At 41.8% G+C, this 16,641-nt stretch overlaps 3 protein-coding genes across 3 annotated transcripts; 2 read left to right on the top strand and 1 right to left on the bottom strand.

The window, feature by feature from the left end:
- The first annotated feature begins 484 nt into the window (after positions 1-484).
- gmcl1 (germ cell-less, spermatogenesis associated) lies at positions 485-8,655 on the top strand. The gene is made up of 15 exons (XM_069673940.1): positions 485-754; positions 1,317-1,494; positions 1,611-1,734; positions 1,825-1,921; positions 1,996-2,093; positions 2,204-2,316; positions 2,420-2,485; positions 2,671-2,755; positions 2,853-2,943; positions 3,036-3,176; positions 4,004-4,073; positions 4,200-4,275; positions 4,365-4,510; positions 5,449-5,536; positions 5,623-8,655. The coding sequence occupies exons 2-15, from the start codon at positions 1,319-1,321 to the stop codon at positions 5,761-5,763; spliced, it is 1,512 nt and encodes a 503-aa protein (XP_069530041.1). The 5' UTR covers positions 485-754; positions 1,317-1,318; the 3' UTR covers positions 5,764-8,655.
- A 627-nt stretch (positions 8,656-9,282) lies between these two features.
- On the bottom strand, positions 9,283-10,720 carry fam136a (family with sequence similarity 136 member A). Its single transcript, XM_069673678.1, has 3 exons — positions 10,439-10,720; positions 10,200-10,340; positions 9,283-9,567 (listed from the first exon to the last, which is right to left on the bottom strand). The coding sequence occupies exons 1-3, from the start codon at positions 10,523-10,525 to the stop codon at positions 9,379-9,381; spliced, it is 417 nt and encodes a 138-aa protein (XP_069529779.1). The 5' UTR covers positions 10,526-10,720; the 3' UTR covers positions 9,283-9,378.
- A 700-nt stretch (positions 10,721-11,420) lies between these two features.
- Positions 11,421-16,394, top strand: pcyox1 (prenylcysteine oxidase 1). Its single transcript, XM_069673355.1, has 7 exons — positions 11,421-11,564; positions 11,841-11,988; positions 12,289-12,495; positions 12,614-12,788; positions 12,896-13,107; positions 13,191-13,343; positions 13,432-16,394. The coding sequence occupies exons 2-7, from the start codon at positions 11,877-11,879 to the stop codon at positions 14,100-14,102; spliced, it is 1,530 nt and encodes a 509-aa protein (XP_069529456.1). The 5' UTR covers positions 11,421-11,564; positions 11,841-11,876; the 3' UTR covers positions 14,103-16,394.
- Positions 16,395-16,641: the final 247 nt, after the last annotated feature.

Genomic DNA, 16,641 nt, shown 5'->3' with positions numbered 1-16,641 from the left:
TTATTCAATTCCCCCTCAGAAGTTTCAGTGCAGTCTTAATTAAGGTTTGCATTTGACAAATTTTTTAAATGTAAGACTTAACACTGGTGATTTGGCAGTGCACTTTGGACTCGAAGGGAACCAGACTGACCGGTCAGTAGGGATCAACAAGGCCTGTGTGTTGGCTTTGCCATCGAGTTTTCACGAGTGTTTACAATTATATAGTAAGATAAAAATGATAGAGAATGAATATCTATTTTCATAGGTATGTTTTGATTTCTTGAAGAAGAAATTATGGCACGAAGAAATTAGGACATTTTAAAAATTAGACAAAGGTTTTCCAGACTTATGTAGTATGTCCGTCTCACAGCAGGTGGCGCCATTGAGCCGAGCAGCCATCTGTGACGTAGAACTACTACCATTAACGATCGAGCGAAGAAGAATAACAAAAGCAGCCGCAGTTTTTCAGGGCAGTTACACATCATCTCCTGCCTCTGGGTTTACATTTGCCTTAATTTGAACAAAAATGTAACTGAAACCAGCGAGAGTTTTGGGGCGGGAGGATTGTGTGGAGTAGCAGCTTGTCAGACGCAGAGCTGTTAATGTTTTCAGACTTGTTTTGTGAATTCGGCAGCTAAGCTAGCTCTGAGGTTAGCTCCTCTGTAACTGGCTCGTAAACGTCTGTCAGACTGTCTGACCTGAGATTATCAGTCGGTGCTTACCGTCACAATTGACCTGACACCTCGCCCTAAACCTGCCCGCCTCGAATAATCAGGTAAGGTTGCTCAGGCGTTTTTTTTTTCTACATCTGGTTTGCACATGCTGAAGGAGGGAGCCTTGTATCAGACTCAGTGTATCTAATCAAAGTCAGGTTTCTTTGTAGTACACGCAGACTCAAAAAAATACATGCAAATCTGTGGGCCGTTCTGCCTAATTATTACCTTTCTTTCTGGCAGATTGTAACAGCCATTACCTTACACATTTTGTGAAGTCTCTGCCCTTAATTATGAGAATGTAAAAAGCTTGGATAATGCCATTTCAGATGAAAACGCCACACATACCACACATTTTTGGTCTAAATGTGTAGTATAATACCAAGCATACCATCCATGTAACCTGAAGTCAGTCAAATTAGTTAGTGAAATGCATCCCTTGTTGTAATATATCCTGCTTAAAGTCACAGAAAACACTAACACAAGCTGTATCACAAAGTCCATAACACTGCCTGCTCTCCTTATTGGGATATTATATTGATTTATGCAGCTCTGTTGCAATGTCAAGATAAAGAACAGCTGACCCGCTGTTTTGTTTGTGTTATGTCTCTCTGAAAAATCTAGACATGGGAAGTCTGGGCAGCAGGTTTCAGTCCCCCTCTCAGGGTCCGGAGGAAGTCGCAGAGGGCACAAATACCAGCCGCAAGCATGGATGTGAGTGCAAGAAGAGGAAACGAAATGCCCAGTGTGACTGTGAGAGTGAACCGGAGGAGGACGATGCGATACTGGATACACCTCGCAGGCAAGTCCGGCTAAAAATGTATATAATTTTGTCTGTGTCATTTTCCTTCAGACATCAGTCTTACATTTGTTTTAATCTGTCTGCTGGGTTTGTTTGTGTTTTCCACACTCGAGCAGGAAGAAATTGAAAAGCACATCACGATACATTTATCAGACCTTGTTCCTGAACGGGGAGAACAGTGACATTCGCATCTGTGCTCTGGGACAGGAGTGGAACCTCCACAAAGTCTACCTGTGTCAGGTAAAACATCAATACAAAAACACACCAAAGAGTCGTATTGTTTTTAGTGTGCATCCTTTTAAACTTGTTTTTATTTGTTTCTTGCTTCAGTCAGGGTATTTCTCCAGCATGTTCAGCGGCTCCTGGAAGGAGTCCAACATGATGGAAATCAACTTGGAGATCCCGGACCAGAACATCGACACTGAAGGTGATTGGTCACAGTAAGCGGCAGTCAACTGTATATTTGTTTACATGTTTTACTTACAGAACTTTGTGTTTTAGCTCTACAAGTCGTGTTTGGATCGCTGTACCGGGATGATGTTCTCATCAAGCCCAGCAGAGTCGTCAGCATTCTTGCCGCTGCTTGTATGCTGCAGCTGGTCAGTACAGTCTGTCTTATCTCAGCTGTAAAATCCCTATCTTCATTGTTTTACATGCAGCCATATGATCCAAAACCTAATCGAGTCTTGCGGTTTGTTGCCGTGTACAGGATGGTTTGATCCAGCAGTGTGGAGAGACCATGAAGGAAAACATCAGTGCGAAGACCGTATGTGGATACTATGCTTGTGCCAGTATCTACGGCTTGGATTCAGTCATGAAAAAGTGCGATTTGACTTCTTTTGATTATTTTTTATCACAGTAATTAATGGATAATTCTGTCTTCTATGTTGTTTATTTACATCACACTGTTTATGTGTTTTTGCAGGTGCCTTGAGTGGCTTCTGAACAACCTGATGACCCACCAAAATGTCGACCTGATGAAAGAACTTGGGTACTACTTCTTTTTATGTACTTCCTTTATCCTTATTCTATGTCTGCTTTAACCTCATTAGCCTGTTTTATTATAATCTGTATTATAATCATTTGTAAAGGACGATCAGATGGCTATGATGTTATTTCAAACTACTAAATCATCTATGCCCGTACTCACCATTCGTCTCCACACTGCGTTCACAGGGCAGAAGTGATGGAGCAGCTCATCCAGTCGTCTGACCTGTTTGTCATGCAGGTGGAGATGGATGTATACACTGCTCTGAAAAAGGTAGATGAAAAAAATAAATAACATAAATAATAATAATAATAAAAAAATAACTCCCAGATACACCAACAGCTCTCTTTGTAATTCTCTGTCTCTACAGTGGATGTTTCTGCAGCTCAATCCAGCGTGGGACGGCCCAATCAAGCAGCTCCTCGCTGATGCTGATGCCTGGCTTTGCAAGCGCAGGACAGGTACACGTCTCATGAAAATGCTTATCCTTGTATGCAGACTTTTTTTTGTTGGTAATCACATCTAAAATGTTTGACTCTTGTTCCCTCCACAGATCTGTGTGAGAAGGAGCCGTTTTTGAACACAGAAGAGGGCGTAGGTTTTCGTTCAGTGTTCAAATACGTTCGTCTCCAGTATATCATCAACGACCTGGCATCTGCACGCATCCTGGAGAGAGACAATATTCTGCCCCCTGGTAAAATAGAAAATACAAACTAGTCTCTGATGTAATTTTCTTGTATCAAAGCAGTTAAGTAAATAATTAGATTTACGTTTTCATAGGATACCCCACTGATTTCAAAGTCATGCAGACCAATATTCATTCAACTTTCTGCTTAGTTCAGTCACTTAAGATCTCTTTAATTTTTTTATAGAAAGTATTTTACAGATATTAAAGGAGCAATTCGCCCCTGGAAAAAGCCACTGTCAGTCAAAGCTGGTGTTCTCTGTAATCGATAGAAGCTGTAATATATAGAAAGTTGCACAAACAGCTCGTGGTTTCGCCCATTCTACATTCCTACAACACACAGCATGCATTGCGCCCCTCCCTCGGAAAGGAACGGCCCAGCGAGAGACACTGGAGTGAAATCTACTATCTTTTCAGTGCAGGCAACGGCTCAGAGTGGTGCAGAATCTCAAATATAAAAATCTGTCTAAAAAAGACGATTTTGAACGAGGCATGACATCGGAGGCGGGCGTTCTAGATTGAGGAAGTGTAGTTTAGCACGCTCCCTGGCACTAGCCAGGTGACACGTTTAAGTAGTCTGGTGGAGGTTTTCCAGGACTCATTGGAGAAGCGGACAGCGTCCTCCAAAGACAAAGACCCAAACTGCATTTTTTTCCTACCATAATGGCATTAGCTCCACATGATAGCACGATAAGACTGAAGTTGAAAATCGGCGAACTGGCTCTTTAAGTTAAATTTGACCTTTATGTAACATAAATTGTTAAGCAGCATCACATTTTTAACATCTCTAAGATTCTTTTCCGTATGTTAATATTTACTTTTCTTACTTCTTCCAGATTGGTTGACGTCAGTGTACAAAAACCAATGGTTTGCTATGCTCCGGACAGAATTTGACAATGATAACGGGTGAGATCCTTGGACTAAACACCTTTAAATTCAGATAACTGTTATCTTAATAGCACCACAAAAACATTATGCCCATAATAATGTCCCCTCTCTTTTCTTTTCTTTTCTTTTCTTTTCTTTTCTCAGTCCCCAGGAAGCGAACAAAGATGAGTTTGAGCTGAGCAGTATGAGGTGTGGCAGGAAACTGACAAAAGATGGAGACGTGAGTCACAATCTTGCTGCTAAGAAACTTTTGTTCTGATATTTTGTATTTGTATTTTATTTCTATTGCTATTCTATTCCTCTCCTCAGTACTGCTGGCGGTGGACTGGCTTTAACTTTGGTTTCGACCTGCTGGTGACCTACACGAACCGTTTCATAGTCTTCAAAAGAAATACTCTAAGTCAGCCATGTGGGGGCGCTGTGAGCCTACAACCCAGAAGGCATCTGGCATACAGGTGTGTGGGGAAGTTGAACTTTCAGCACTTAAAAGGGTCCATATCTTTTGAATGGATATTCTCATATGTTGCATGGGTTTCACATTTTTGGGTGTTTATTGTTCACAGTGAAAAAGTGAAAACTGCATAAATCCGTGTTTTCCAGAGTTACATGTTTAAAGGTCGCCTCTGAAATGGGCCGTTCAGAACAGCTGCAGGTTTCTACGTAGAACCTTGCTTTCGCTGAAATCGACCAATCGTCATTCACCGTCACTCACCTCAGGCTGCCTTCTTGCACTAGCTTGTTGTCGAGGTGTCAAGATTTAAACTTAGCATTCTGATACCTCCTGGAGATTCTGGCTCGTTCATATAAGGCCGGATAACCGATCCTAGAGCAGCCATGTTTTCTACAACTTTAGAGTGAGTGCAGTGCGGCCGCTCCCCCATGTGGGATCGCACACGTGGGGGAGGGGCCACACGGTCACTCCAAATACTGTCGGCCAATCGTGGCTAAGGTCTGACCTTTGAATGGCAAAACGGCTTGTTGGTTTCGGGAGGAAGGATCGGCACCAAAAGATAATTAAATTAAAATATGTATACAATTTTTAAAACGAAGCAAACTTTACCAACATGAATCAGAAACACATTAGAATTATAGAACATTGATTGCATAACTAAAATATGTCCCCTTTTACCAACTATATTCTTTTATTCACTCTCTTCCCAAGAGCTACTTTCCACACAGCTAGGCTAGCTGTTTCCCTCTGTTTCTAGTCTTTATGCTAAGCTAAGTTAGCAAGCTTCAGGAAGTAGTTTCTTGTACAGAGATGTAATTTGCATCAATCTTCTCAGCTAATGCTTGGTCAGAAAGCAAAAAAACACTCCCTTATAATGTATTTGAAAAGTTAATCTCAAATAGACTTTAACCTTTAACCTTTTGACTCTTTTTGTCTGTTCAGGTTGCGTCTCGCCTCCTTTGATAGCCGTGGAAAGCTGGTCTGCAGCCGCTCAACAGGCTACCAGCTTCTAACCCTGGAGAAAGACCAGGTCAGTGAGACTGTTAATCGATGGCTCTTGTATAAACTGCTGTAATTGACTTGCTTAACATTTCCCCTCTCCCTTTAATTACACAGGAGTATGTAGTGATGAACCTGGACAGCCGGTTGTTATCATTCCCCCTCTACGTGTGCTGTAACTTCCTGTATACGTCGCCTCATTCGGACCAACGATCAGATTCCTCAGAGACAGAAAGCAGTGCTCGCATCGTGTCCTGATAACTGCTACCGTTCCTCTGGTAAAGCTGAGACACTGACACAAGCTCGTATGTACAATCCACTGCCACACTTAACTTCACTCTGACATCGGTCATATCATCTGCATGCTATGTATACCAGAGACCTGTTGGGGAAGTGTTTTGTATCTATGTATTCAGTGTTTTGACTTATTCAGACTCAGCTGTGTGTAAACAGAGACACATGACTGAGGTCAGCAGGGTTTGTGCCCACCTTTACCTCCAGAGCAGCTAAACATATTGGACCTCTGCTATGAACTGTCTGCACTGAGATGTTGGACCATTTCTCAACATGACAAATTCTGTTATGAACTTATTGTGTAGACCATGGAAGAGTTTTAAGAGTTAATGGAACCACTCTTGATATCATAAGCGGGAATATCGCCCTGCAAAGTGGGAACATCATGAGGGAACTAAACCAGAGAGTGAAACTGGATCTCTACTTTGTGTGCTTGAAATCTCCACCAGCACTTCACCTGTGTCGTTTTGAAGTATGTGACACGTTTTCAGCTCCATTTCTAGTTGGCTCACATAAAGGCACCTGCTGTTTGTACCGACTTCAATAGGCACATAGAATAAACACATATTCCACCTGACTCGTAGGGGCCTAATCTGAATGGAAAAGGTGCTGAGCAACACCTTAAAGCTGTAAATGAAAGTTTGACACAGCATCTCTGCCCCCTGCTGCTGTTTGATTATCAGCTGATAGAGATTCAAGGTCTTACCTGCTGTTTAAAATAACCTGAACTCCGACGCGGTCAAATGGACGAAGCCTTTGACTACACTCGAAAACAACTGAATAGATGCAGTACAATCTTTCACTTACCACTTCGGTAAACCAGAGAACGGTTTACCCCTCCCAGATCATATTCACTATAAAGTAACCAGTGGACTTTGTAAATAACATTTACTCTAAATTCAATTTATCAAACCTCAAATAAACAAAAAATCTTGCTTCAAATATCTAGACTTAAGCCGATATCATTCTTCAAAGACACGAGGCTTCAGGAGTCTTTGTGCATAAGCCTCTTTCACACGTTCGATCTTTGACACCAGCAGTCTGATCGCAGCATAATCGCTGTTGGCAGCATAATGGTGACAGTCGCAGAAATCTTGTGACAGATTTTTAGACTTCCTGTTACGTATACCAGCTGAGCTGCACTGTCAAATGTCCATTCACTGATGTTAAGCTGAGTCCGTGGCTCCTCTTTCGCAGCTCAGTTTGAACCCCGCGTGACACATTAAGGCTGGCTATTTAGACTGTATCATCATTTTAAGTTCATTTGCATCTATGTTATTGGAAACTTTAGTTCAATTAATTGGGTCACTTTTTGTTTTTGGAAATCTGTTACCTCATGCTGTTTAAAAAAATGCAGGACATGTACAGTTATAACTCTAGTCAGTATGACTCGCCTGTAAAGCTGCATCTGTAACTGATGATAAGTTCAAAGTTGTTTTTGTTTTGCATTTATTTATTTTTTACTTCATTTGTATTTGTATGGATTTATTTTTGCAAAATAAAATATGTACACAATTCTCGACAGCCAATAAAACTGCCCCTTCATGTGGGCTGCGGTGCTACCACATGATCTCTTCTTCTAACAGGGCCTTACTACAGCTGGTTATTCATGTACTTAAGCTTCTGTAGCTTTTACAAAGAAACAGAATGTGGCATCCTCTGGTGCTCAACCTTATTATCTACTTTCCTCTGTTTTACTCTACTACTGTCAGTGATCATGATCTGTATAACCTCATCTTTAATTACTCTTAAGAACTCAGACGACTCTTACAGCTCTTGTTTCTCACTTTGTTGTGATGACTAATACTGCAATCATTACGCCTTCAATGTAACCATGTAAAAAACTCCATCAGCCGTTTGTACAAACAGAATCTGGAAAGAAAACATGTTAAAGAGGGGGTATTATGCTGTTTCCCATTTTAATACCTGTATATATATATAATGTTACAACGTTGGATGTTCAGACTAAACGTGGATGAAGTTTCAAATCTGTAGGTGAGAGTATGTTGGAGTAATCCCCAGGCTTCTCGACTCTGCAGGCTGCTGTGAACGCCAGGTTTCACACAGTTTTTTCTGCACGCTGCACTTTGTGACATCACAAGCAGGCTTCTGAGAGCTGGCCAATCAGAAGAAAGTAGGCTTGTAGGTGCGGGGTTTCTTAAAGGGACAGAGCTGACTGAGTTGTTTCAGTTTTTGTAAGTAAATTATGCTAAGCTACTCCACAGGTATCACTGAGTAAAATATGAAGCTTAAAATCAGCATAATACCCCCTTTAACTGAAAACTAGCAGATAAGACTTATTACTAATTATTAAAGCACTGTTTTCAGTCATCTCAGTGGAGTCTGTACTCTTTAATATGAATCAGCAGCTAGCAGTTTGTTTGGGTAACAGTCCTACAGAAGAGCTTACTTTAAACTATGTGAGTTGGGAGACCAGCATATCTGTCTGTGAACTGTTATTCTACATTTGTATCATGTAAAGCAAGAGATTCGTTAAGATTTCGCGCAGTCATCTTATATCACAATTCATTGTTAACAGCTGGCTTAACTAATCGATCAATCTTTAATTGTTATGAAATTATTATAGGGGTCCATTATTCTAATCTTCACACTATATTAACCTTGCTCTGTCTTCTGACTCTTATTGTCACGCTGGCTGTACATCTCATTCTCCTCACAGGATGGTTTGTTATACTGCAAACAGGAATCCAACACATTGGGTGCATAATTAGCTTCATCGCCGTGATACGTCATGGATTTGTTCATGTTCAATGTCCTCCTGCAGTTCCTCAGACTGTTGCCTTTCTTGTACCAGTATTTGTATATATTGAGAATATTCTTTTGCAGTCATTAAAATGGTAACGAGTATCACTGGCATTTGTCACAGTCTTGTCTCATGTCGAGCAGATTTCATGTTTTTGATATTACAGAAGTGAAGCGGCCCAGAAACGATGCAGCCCAGTAACAGGTACATTTACACTTTTAATCCAGAGATATAAACTCATCTCACCAGGTCAGACAGTCACAGAAATCACAGTAAAATGACAAAGAACGAGGCATGAGAGGGATCATACTGGAGGGACACTTCAGATTAAACATGGCTGAGATGAGTTGAGCATAAAGGACTGGAACCTTTATGCATGAATAGATGTGAATCATGTTTATTGTTGGACTCCATATTTCAAAATTTGATGTTCATTTGCAATTTTTAAAAAAATGCACAAACGGTCTTGTTGAAGCACTGTGAGCTTTCACACACAATGCAACAAGCACATATGTAGATTTCCTTCTTGTCACAGATGAACACACTGTCAGCTCCCGTCTCCTGGGAGGTAGCTGTTTGTAGATTACACGTAGTACAAAAACAAATCTCACAGTAAGCACTTTAAATCTCGACAACACGCAGTCACAACTTGTCAAAACTCACTCTTTGGAGCACATGCTCCATTTGTAACATCACGCCCTTCACCCTTTCATGGTGTTCAAGCCCTCTATTCTGGTCAAACTGGCTGAGGTTAGTAACCCCACGCTGCCCTTTGTGTGTGTAATTTGCAGAGGCCCTTTTCCAGGACAGGCTTCTCACTGCGGTATAGAGTCCAAATTGTCTTTGAGTCTGCGGGTCATACTAGGGATCAGGTTAATGTGGTCGTCCACACAGCTGCCTACACAACGCTCCATCAGCGAGCGAACAGCCGGCTCCTTGGCGCCTGAGTCAAAGAGATCCTTCGCCTTATCGTTGCAGTGCATCGTGCATCTGGTCAGGCGGTCCTGAAGGGCAAAGAGGTTTGATCTTACTTTAACAGACAACAAACTGTGCCTATATAACTCCCAAATATGTACCTTTTTGGATATACTACTAAAATTAATTCTCTTTAAGGCAAAGCTCATGCAGTTTAAGCATTTACTGAATTGCAAGACAGCTCATTCTTCCCTCCCGTAAGGAACACACTCCCCCTAACTTCACTTGATGGATTTGACACACTATGCCTTCTCTGAAACTTGAGAAATTCAGATATTCCCTTCTTAGAGTAGTCTGAGAGCATGCAGGTGCTGCTAAGTAAAGATGAATAGAGCATCAGTCTTTGAGTGAAGCAGGGGAAAACCCTTATCCTGTTTTTCTTCTGTATTTGCTTGTTTTTCTTACCTTTCTTAAACTCAGTTTTTTCCCCTTTCCTTTCATTTATCCACAAAAATTGCATTATGAATGAAATAAAACAAATACAGCACTTACAGGCACAAACACCTCTTTATATATATATTCCCCTAAAATACAACCTTGTCATTGAAAAGGATATTGGAGCAGAAGTTTTGTTTGACCTTACATCTAAAAAAATACCCATCACTCAAACGTTGATAGGCAGGCAGAGTGTGCCGGCGAAAGAAGAAGTCATGCCCCTCACCTGAAACTTCTCCAGCTCTGAGGTAACCAGTCCCTGAGCTTTGGCCAGAGGAGTATGACACCTGTCGATACACTGGTGCACCTGAGACATGGAGTCTGAGGGGCGTTCACAGCACTCTGCACTGCAGCTGAACATGCGACCCTGCAGCAGGAACACACCGATCAGACATGTGATGGTCACAGTTGCTGCAATGATCAGAATAGCAGAAACAAACATGCCTTCACAGATAAGACGCCTACCTGCATTTTCCGAATGTGGTCCCTCTCGAGACTTTGGACCATTTCTTCCACCACATTCTGCATGCGAGCCTGATGTGCCTCTGCCATTTCGGTTTGTTATGTCCCTTCGGTTGAGTTTTCACTGATATTTAAGACAAGTTTAACATCTAAACCGGACCGGACTGACGCGATGTACCCACCGATAGACGACAAAGCTGTGGCCAAGTTGCTCTCCTTTACAAATTGGTAATAACTAAGGTCACCTCCATACAAGCATGGTTCAAGAAGATGAGACCCTCACTTCCGCTTTACTTCCGCAACCGATGGTAGCAAAAAAGAAACTCTTCCGTTTTGTGTGTTCAGACTTCAAAATTGACTTCCGGGAGTTTATGGATTTTAGACAGGTCTGGATGAAAAATATAATTCAAATTATATAATAGATTCGTTTAAACATTATCAGAAATAATATATTTTTCTGCTTTGACGAAATTACGGAAGACGGATAGCAACTTCCGCTCATTTCCCCGATTAAATTACGTTTCAAAATAAGAGAAAATTGTAAACGTATCCTAACTTGATTTTAAGTACGGGTCTCCATTTTTAGCATTGCCATTGCCTACTTTTCTAACATTATCGCAAGTCAAATGAAACTTTCAAAAGGTTAATTTTATAGTATGATCTGTGATGAAGGTCATTCAACCCCCATCATTCATACTTTAACTGTCCCACAAGTGAATGTGTATGATCTCAAGCCTTGTCTAAAGTATACCTGCTTTTGAAAATAGATATATATATCCTAGATATATCCTCATTCTTAATGACTGGAATTATTAAATATGTTTCATTCTTAAGATCCCCAAATTCTTCTTTATTTTGTTTGGGGATACATTTCCTACATTTATCCCAGTCTCCCCTTTCAGCAAACTTTGAAGGCTTTTATTGTGATACTCAAACGTAAGCTTGCCCGGAAGTGTGTCTCAATAATAAGAGACGTTCACGGTACTCCGACGGGAATCAATAGTTACACCAGTTTAGTTAGTTATTCTATTCTAAAGTGTTTTAGTGTGTTTTGTTAACAGTTGAGCTTTGTGTTTTAGTACAAAGAGGAAAGTTGTACTGAACGTCTAACTTAAATTGAGGTGTAACGGTGAGTTTCACTCTTTGAGGCTATTTGTGGACCTCCTGTAGTGACTTTTGAGATAGTGAGTCAACACCCTTCACGATACTAAAGTTTTGAGTATCAAAAAGACATGATAGCATTGGCCTTGGCTAAATAATACGTTATGTTAGTATTATTAGTGTTGTTAGTATTTTTCATTGTTATTCGTTGCGTGAGTGTGAAGACCTGAGTGTAACCTTTCACCGACACTGATAGTGACTTGAAATTAATTGCTCATGCTTCCTGTGTATTTCTCCTGTACAGATGCTCCTCAGTGCAGATTAATACTAGCAGCCCACAATGAATCCACGGACCCTGTCACTGAGAGCGCTGCTCTTCCTGGGGCTTTGGCAAACCGGCTGGAGAAGTTTAGCCTCAGCCCCAGAGCTGCAAGATCCGCCCAAAAAGATAGGTAAGCCAGACCCAGGGACCGAAGACCCCAAATCTCTTACCTTTTCTGTAAATAGTTCCTCTGTTTGTTAGGGTGTTTCCATCTCCTATTTTTCTTGGTTTGACCCATACAATTTTAGATAGTAGTCTAATGCTTTTATCTCTATTTAACTGAATAGTTGCCTCAGACACATAAAGGTCTCTTTTTAGATTCAAGATGAAACTATTGACAGATAAAAATATTAGATTACCTCAAATGAGTGCTTCAAGCTTATCTGGTTGCAAAGTTTGTTTCAATGTGTTTGTCTGTCCTCCTTTAAAGCTGTGGTTGGAGCAGGCATCGGTGGCACAGCTGCAGCGTTCTTCCTGAGGCAGGAGTTTGGAGCCGGGGTGAAGATCGATGTGTTTGAACCCGGCTCTGTCGGTGGGCGACTAGAGACGGTGAAGATGGGAGATTACGAGTATGAGACGGGAGGCTCGGTGATTCATCCTCTTAACCTACACATGAAGCACTTTATTGAAAAATTAGGTAAAGTCGGTGTTCACTTGAATTTAACAGACTCAGTAAATTACATAAGGAATTAAAACCATCACTGATATGTGGTCAAGAATATCATAACCCCGCTTATGTTTCCTGTTCTTTCCAGGTATTCCTCCGCGGAAAGATGTCCCCACTAAAATGGCAATCTTTGACGGAAAGGAGCTCACATTTGAAGAGAGCAACTGGTTCATAGTAAATTTCTTGCGCATGCTCTGGAGATACGGGTTCAACTTCCTTCGAATGCAGATGTGGGTGGAGAGTATTTTGGACAAATTCATGAGGTGAGGAGGAGAAGCAGTTTCATGGCTTCTAAATCTTACTGCCTCAGCGCAGAATCCATGTTACTCTTTCTTTTGGCTGTCTCCATGATCGTGTAATTAATTCACAGGATCTACCAGTATCAGCAGTACGGTTACTCATTCTCAAGTGTGGAGAGGCTTCTGCATGCCATGGGAGGCGATAGCTTCCTTACCCTGGTGAATGAGACCCTGGAGGAGACGATGATCAGCCAAGGATTTTCACAGATCTTCCTCAACGACATTGTTGCACCCATTACTCGTGTCAACTACGGCCAGAGTGTCCGCATTAACGGCTTTGTGGGTACGTTTTACCGTGTAAGAGTTTGGGTCAGTTCGTCATATTTGAATTACATTTATACATTTCCTGTGTGTCTTGTTTGGTAGGGGCGGTGTCATTAGCAGGAGCAGATTCAGGCCTGTGGGCAGTCGATGGAGGTAATAAGAGAGTGTGCACAGGTCTGCTGTATCACAGCAAAAGTGAGCTCATCTCTGCCAGAGTGACGTCCATTTCTGTCAAGGTTCGGCCATCCAAGACAGGTACAGTCACATTCCTTCACTTGGTCATTTCCTGTCACAGATGGATTTCTCATATCCATGTTAACATTTTTAAACTGTGCATTTTCAGGCGCCACAACCAGTTTCTATGAGGTGAATTATGTCGATGCATCGGGCTCTGCACACTCTCTGTATGACATCGTGGTGATAGCAACACCTCTACACCAGGGAAAGTCCGACATCGCCTTCTCCGGCTTCTCCCCTCCGATCCCGTCTCACTACCCCGGGCGGTACCACCAGACCGTCTCCACTCTGGTCCACGGCCTGCTGAACATGTCCTACCTCGGGACTGCCGAGCCGGCCTCAAAGTTCACCGTGTCCGACGTCCTCACCACAGACACGAAGGGCTCCGTCATCAACAGCCTGAGCTCCATCGACCCCGTGCACATCCCTCCGGGTTACAATCGTCCCCCTGCCAGCCAAACCAAAGTGTGGAAGGTGTTCTCCCAACACTCGCTGACCCAGGAGCAGCTGCAGGACATGTTCATCTCCCGGGATTCTGTGTCTGAGACTAAGTGGCTGGCTTACCCTACTTATCACCCACCACACCGCAAAACCCCTCCCTTCATCCTTCACAACAGGCTGTACTACCTCAACGCTGTGGAGTGGGCGGCCAGTGCCATGGAGATGAGCGCCATCTCAGCCAGGAACGTTGCCCTGCTGGCGCATCACCGCTGGCACCAACAGGAGGGCAAGATTGACCAGGAAGACCTGCACACCCGGCTAAGAGGCGAACTCTGAAGAGAGAGACGACAAAAAGTAATAAAATTAACGTTTAAACCCACACAGGTACTCGTGGATGCGCCTGCTGCACTATAAAAAAAATCCTGTCAGGCAAATCCCAACTCTCTTTGGGGTATCTGGGTTGCACTGACCCTTTTAAGCACAACCACTGGGCTCTTATTTTGGTAGTTTTTGACAGTTTTTCTCTTTTACTCATCACATTAATTGATAAGGCCTGAAAAACCACTTTATTTGGAGGTAAATGATCCCTCATTGCCCAGGGAAACATCTCTGCCTTCCTAAATCTCGGCAGGTAAGCAAAGAGAGTGCAATGTTTGACCACCAATAATAAGCCTTAATTAAAGTCAAAAAATGATTGGCTGTATACCTTAATCATACAAACCGATCCACACTAACAGGTGGATTAAAATTTTACTTTGCCAAATAGGCTTGCCACTAACAATCATTTTTATATTGATTTATCTTCATTAATGAATCTTTCTGTCTTAAAAATGTTAAAAAAAAACTGTGAAAAAAGCTCCTCACAATTTCCCAGAGCCTTAATGGACGTCTTCAAATAGCTTCTTTTGTCCAGCCGACAGCCCCAAGCCCAAACGACTGCTCATTTAATGTCATAAATGACAACAAACCTTTAAGAGGCTTGAACCAGCAAAGCACACACACAGAAATGATCATAAAAACATGTTGATTTTTCTTTCCATATATTAACAAATGAATTGATTGATCATTGCAGCTCTAGTGCTGAGATGTGTAATCACTGTGAACCATGCTGCGCTACAGAGTAGGCCCACACACAAGTGTTCATCTATCCACATGAGTGTCTGGAACAAACGTATTTTTCTATGTGCAGTACTGCTGTTAGGAGCAGCTCAAACTGAGGAGATCAGCGTGTTTATGATTAACTTCTTGCTCCCCTGATTTAAAGATCTCCTTTTTATTGATGATGTCTGCTTCTTGATTTCTCAGTCGCTCTACCTCCTCAGGAGACTACTGTTCATGTTGTACAGGAAGCAGATTTGTGTGATTTTCTTTGTATGTCGGATGTGTCGATGATGTCACTGAAATGTATAAGCATCCCCATGTTCTTCCCTACGATTTAATTGTATTAGGGATGCACGATATTATCGGTCCGTTATCGGTATCGGCCGATATTGGCTTAAAAATGAAATCGGATATCGGCCAACACGCTGATATCCGCCGATATAATTAACCGATAAAATAATGGGCTGCTGCATACTTGATTAAATGCCCGACCTCGGCGCAATGTCCCCGGCGCGAAGAAGACCTGCGCGGCGCAGCGTGATGACGTCACGTGTGTCTACCTGCAGCATGAGAGAGTTAGAAGCCAAAATGTCTGTGGTGTGGAAGTTTTTCAAAGTGTCCGAAATAGAAGCAAAACTGCTATTTGCAATGACTGCTCAGCTTCGGTGATGCGAGGAGGAGCCAAGGCAAAGTCTTTCAACACTACAAACTTGATTAACCATCTCAAGACCCGTCACCCCGACCGTTGTAACAAATGTGATAAGAGTATCACCATTATACTGTACGCTAATTCCAATACAGAAGAGAGTTGATGATTTCTGCAATTAGGTGTGCGGGAAAAAAATATTGGTATCGGTAATCGGCTATGAGTTGTAAAGTATTGGCATATCGGATATCGGCAAAGAATCCAATATCGTGCATCCCTAAATTGTATTGATATTAATAAGAGTATAATTGGACAGTCTAATCACACTGATGAGGTGCGCGGTGTGTATTTAGATCTTTAAACTATGAATGTGCCTTGAAGATATCAGATGAATTGGTTTACGTCTTTACTGAACGATAAGTGATTTCAGGTCTTCCTGTGTCATGTTTAATGACGCTGTCAACGGGACCAAACTGAAACAGTTTGATGCATTTTTGTATTTTCATGTCAAGTTTTCTGTACCTGTGATTCATCTCTCGTCATGTAGCTTTAACCAATGTCTTCACCCTCTTTGAGAAGAAATGTGTAGTTTTCTAATTGTTTCTGAAGCACTTTTAGACGCGTATTTTTCTAGATTTCTGAAAGCAGTTTTCTGGTTGTGAGTCTATGTGAAGACGTACTGTAGCGACAATATCAACAGTGCATTTTAATCGACAGTAAAGTTTCAGTTTTACACCTTTTTAAGAATAAAATAGCTTCTTCTGCACAAATAATAAGAGAACAAATCTAAACCCTTTATTTCAGATGTGATTTTTTCTCCTCCCGACCGCTCTGTATGTTTCCAAAGTGTTTACAATCACAGTAAAGTGGTGAGAACTTTTCTGCTTTGTCCTTTTATTTCATACATTGCTTCAAAGCCTTAAGCTAGAAATGCTTAGAGGTGTTCTGTTACCAGGTTTCACTTCTCAACCAAACCCAGTAATAAAACTTGAGTGTTGGTCAATGTCGAGTCCCTGCAGACGCCATTGCAATTACATTAGCAGCCACTAGGCTTGTGGCCCCCTCTGGCATCCTGTCTGCAGAAGAGCATCGGAAACATTTCTCAAAACGACTTTATCTTTTCTACTT

This window comes from Semicossyphus pulcher, unplaced genomic scaffold, assembly GCF_022749685.1.
Source record: "Semicossyphus pulcher isolate SPU_LCO1_2020_fin unplaced genomic scaffold, fSemPul1.0.p SCAF_22, whole genome shotgun sequence".
NCBI classification, from domain to species: Eukaryota; Metazoa; Chordata; class Actinopteri; order Labriformes; family Labridae; genus Semicossyphus; species Semicossyphus pulcher.
This window is presented reverse-complemented; position numbering and strand designations above follow the sequence as displayed.

Coding starts and splice junctions, on each gene's coding strand:
- pcyox1 (XM_069673355.1), top strand. CDS start 11,877: ATGAATCCACGGACCCTGTCACTGAGAGCGCTGCTCTTCCTGGGGCTT. Junction 12,496..12,613: donor GCACTTTATTGAAAAATTAG/GTAAAGTCGGTG, acceptor TGTTCTTTCCAG/GTATTCCTCCGCGGAAAGAT. Junction 13,344..13,431: donor GGTTCGGCCATCCAAGACAG/GTACAGTCACAT, acceptor GTGCATTTTCAG/GCGCCACAACCAGTTTCTAT.
- fam136a (XM_069673678.1), bottom strand. CDS start 10,525: ATGGCAGAGGCACATCAGGCTCGCATGCAGAATGTGGTGGAAGAAATG. Junction 10,341..10,438: donor ACCACATTCGGAAAATGCAG/GTAGGCGTCTTA, acceptor TTCCTGCTGCAG/GGTCGCATGTTCAGCTGCAG. Junction 9,568..10,199: donor CAGAGCTGGAGAAGTTTCAG/GTGAGGGGCATG, acceptor TTTGCCCTTCAG/GACCGCCTGACCAGATGCAC.
- gmcl1 (XM_069673940.1), top strand. CDS start 1,319: ATGGGAAGTCTGGGCAGCAGGTTTCAGTCCCCCTCTCAGGGTCCGGAG. Junction 2,486..2,670: donor GACCTGATGAAAGAACTTGG/GTACTACTTCTT, acceptor CTGCGTTCACAG/GGCAGAAGTGATGGAGCAGC. Junction 2,944..3,035: donor GCTTTGCAAGCGCAGGACAG/GTACACGTCTCA, acceptor TTCCCTCCACAG/ATCTGTGTGAGAAGGAGCCG.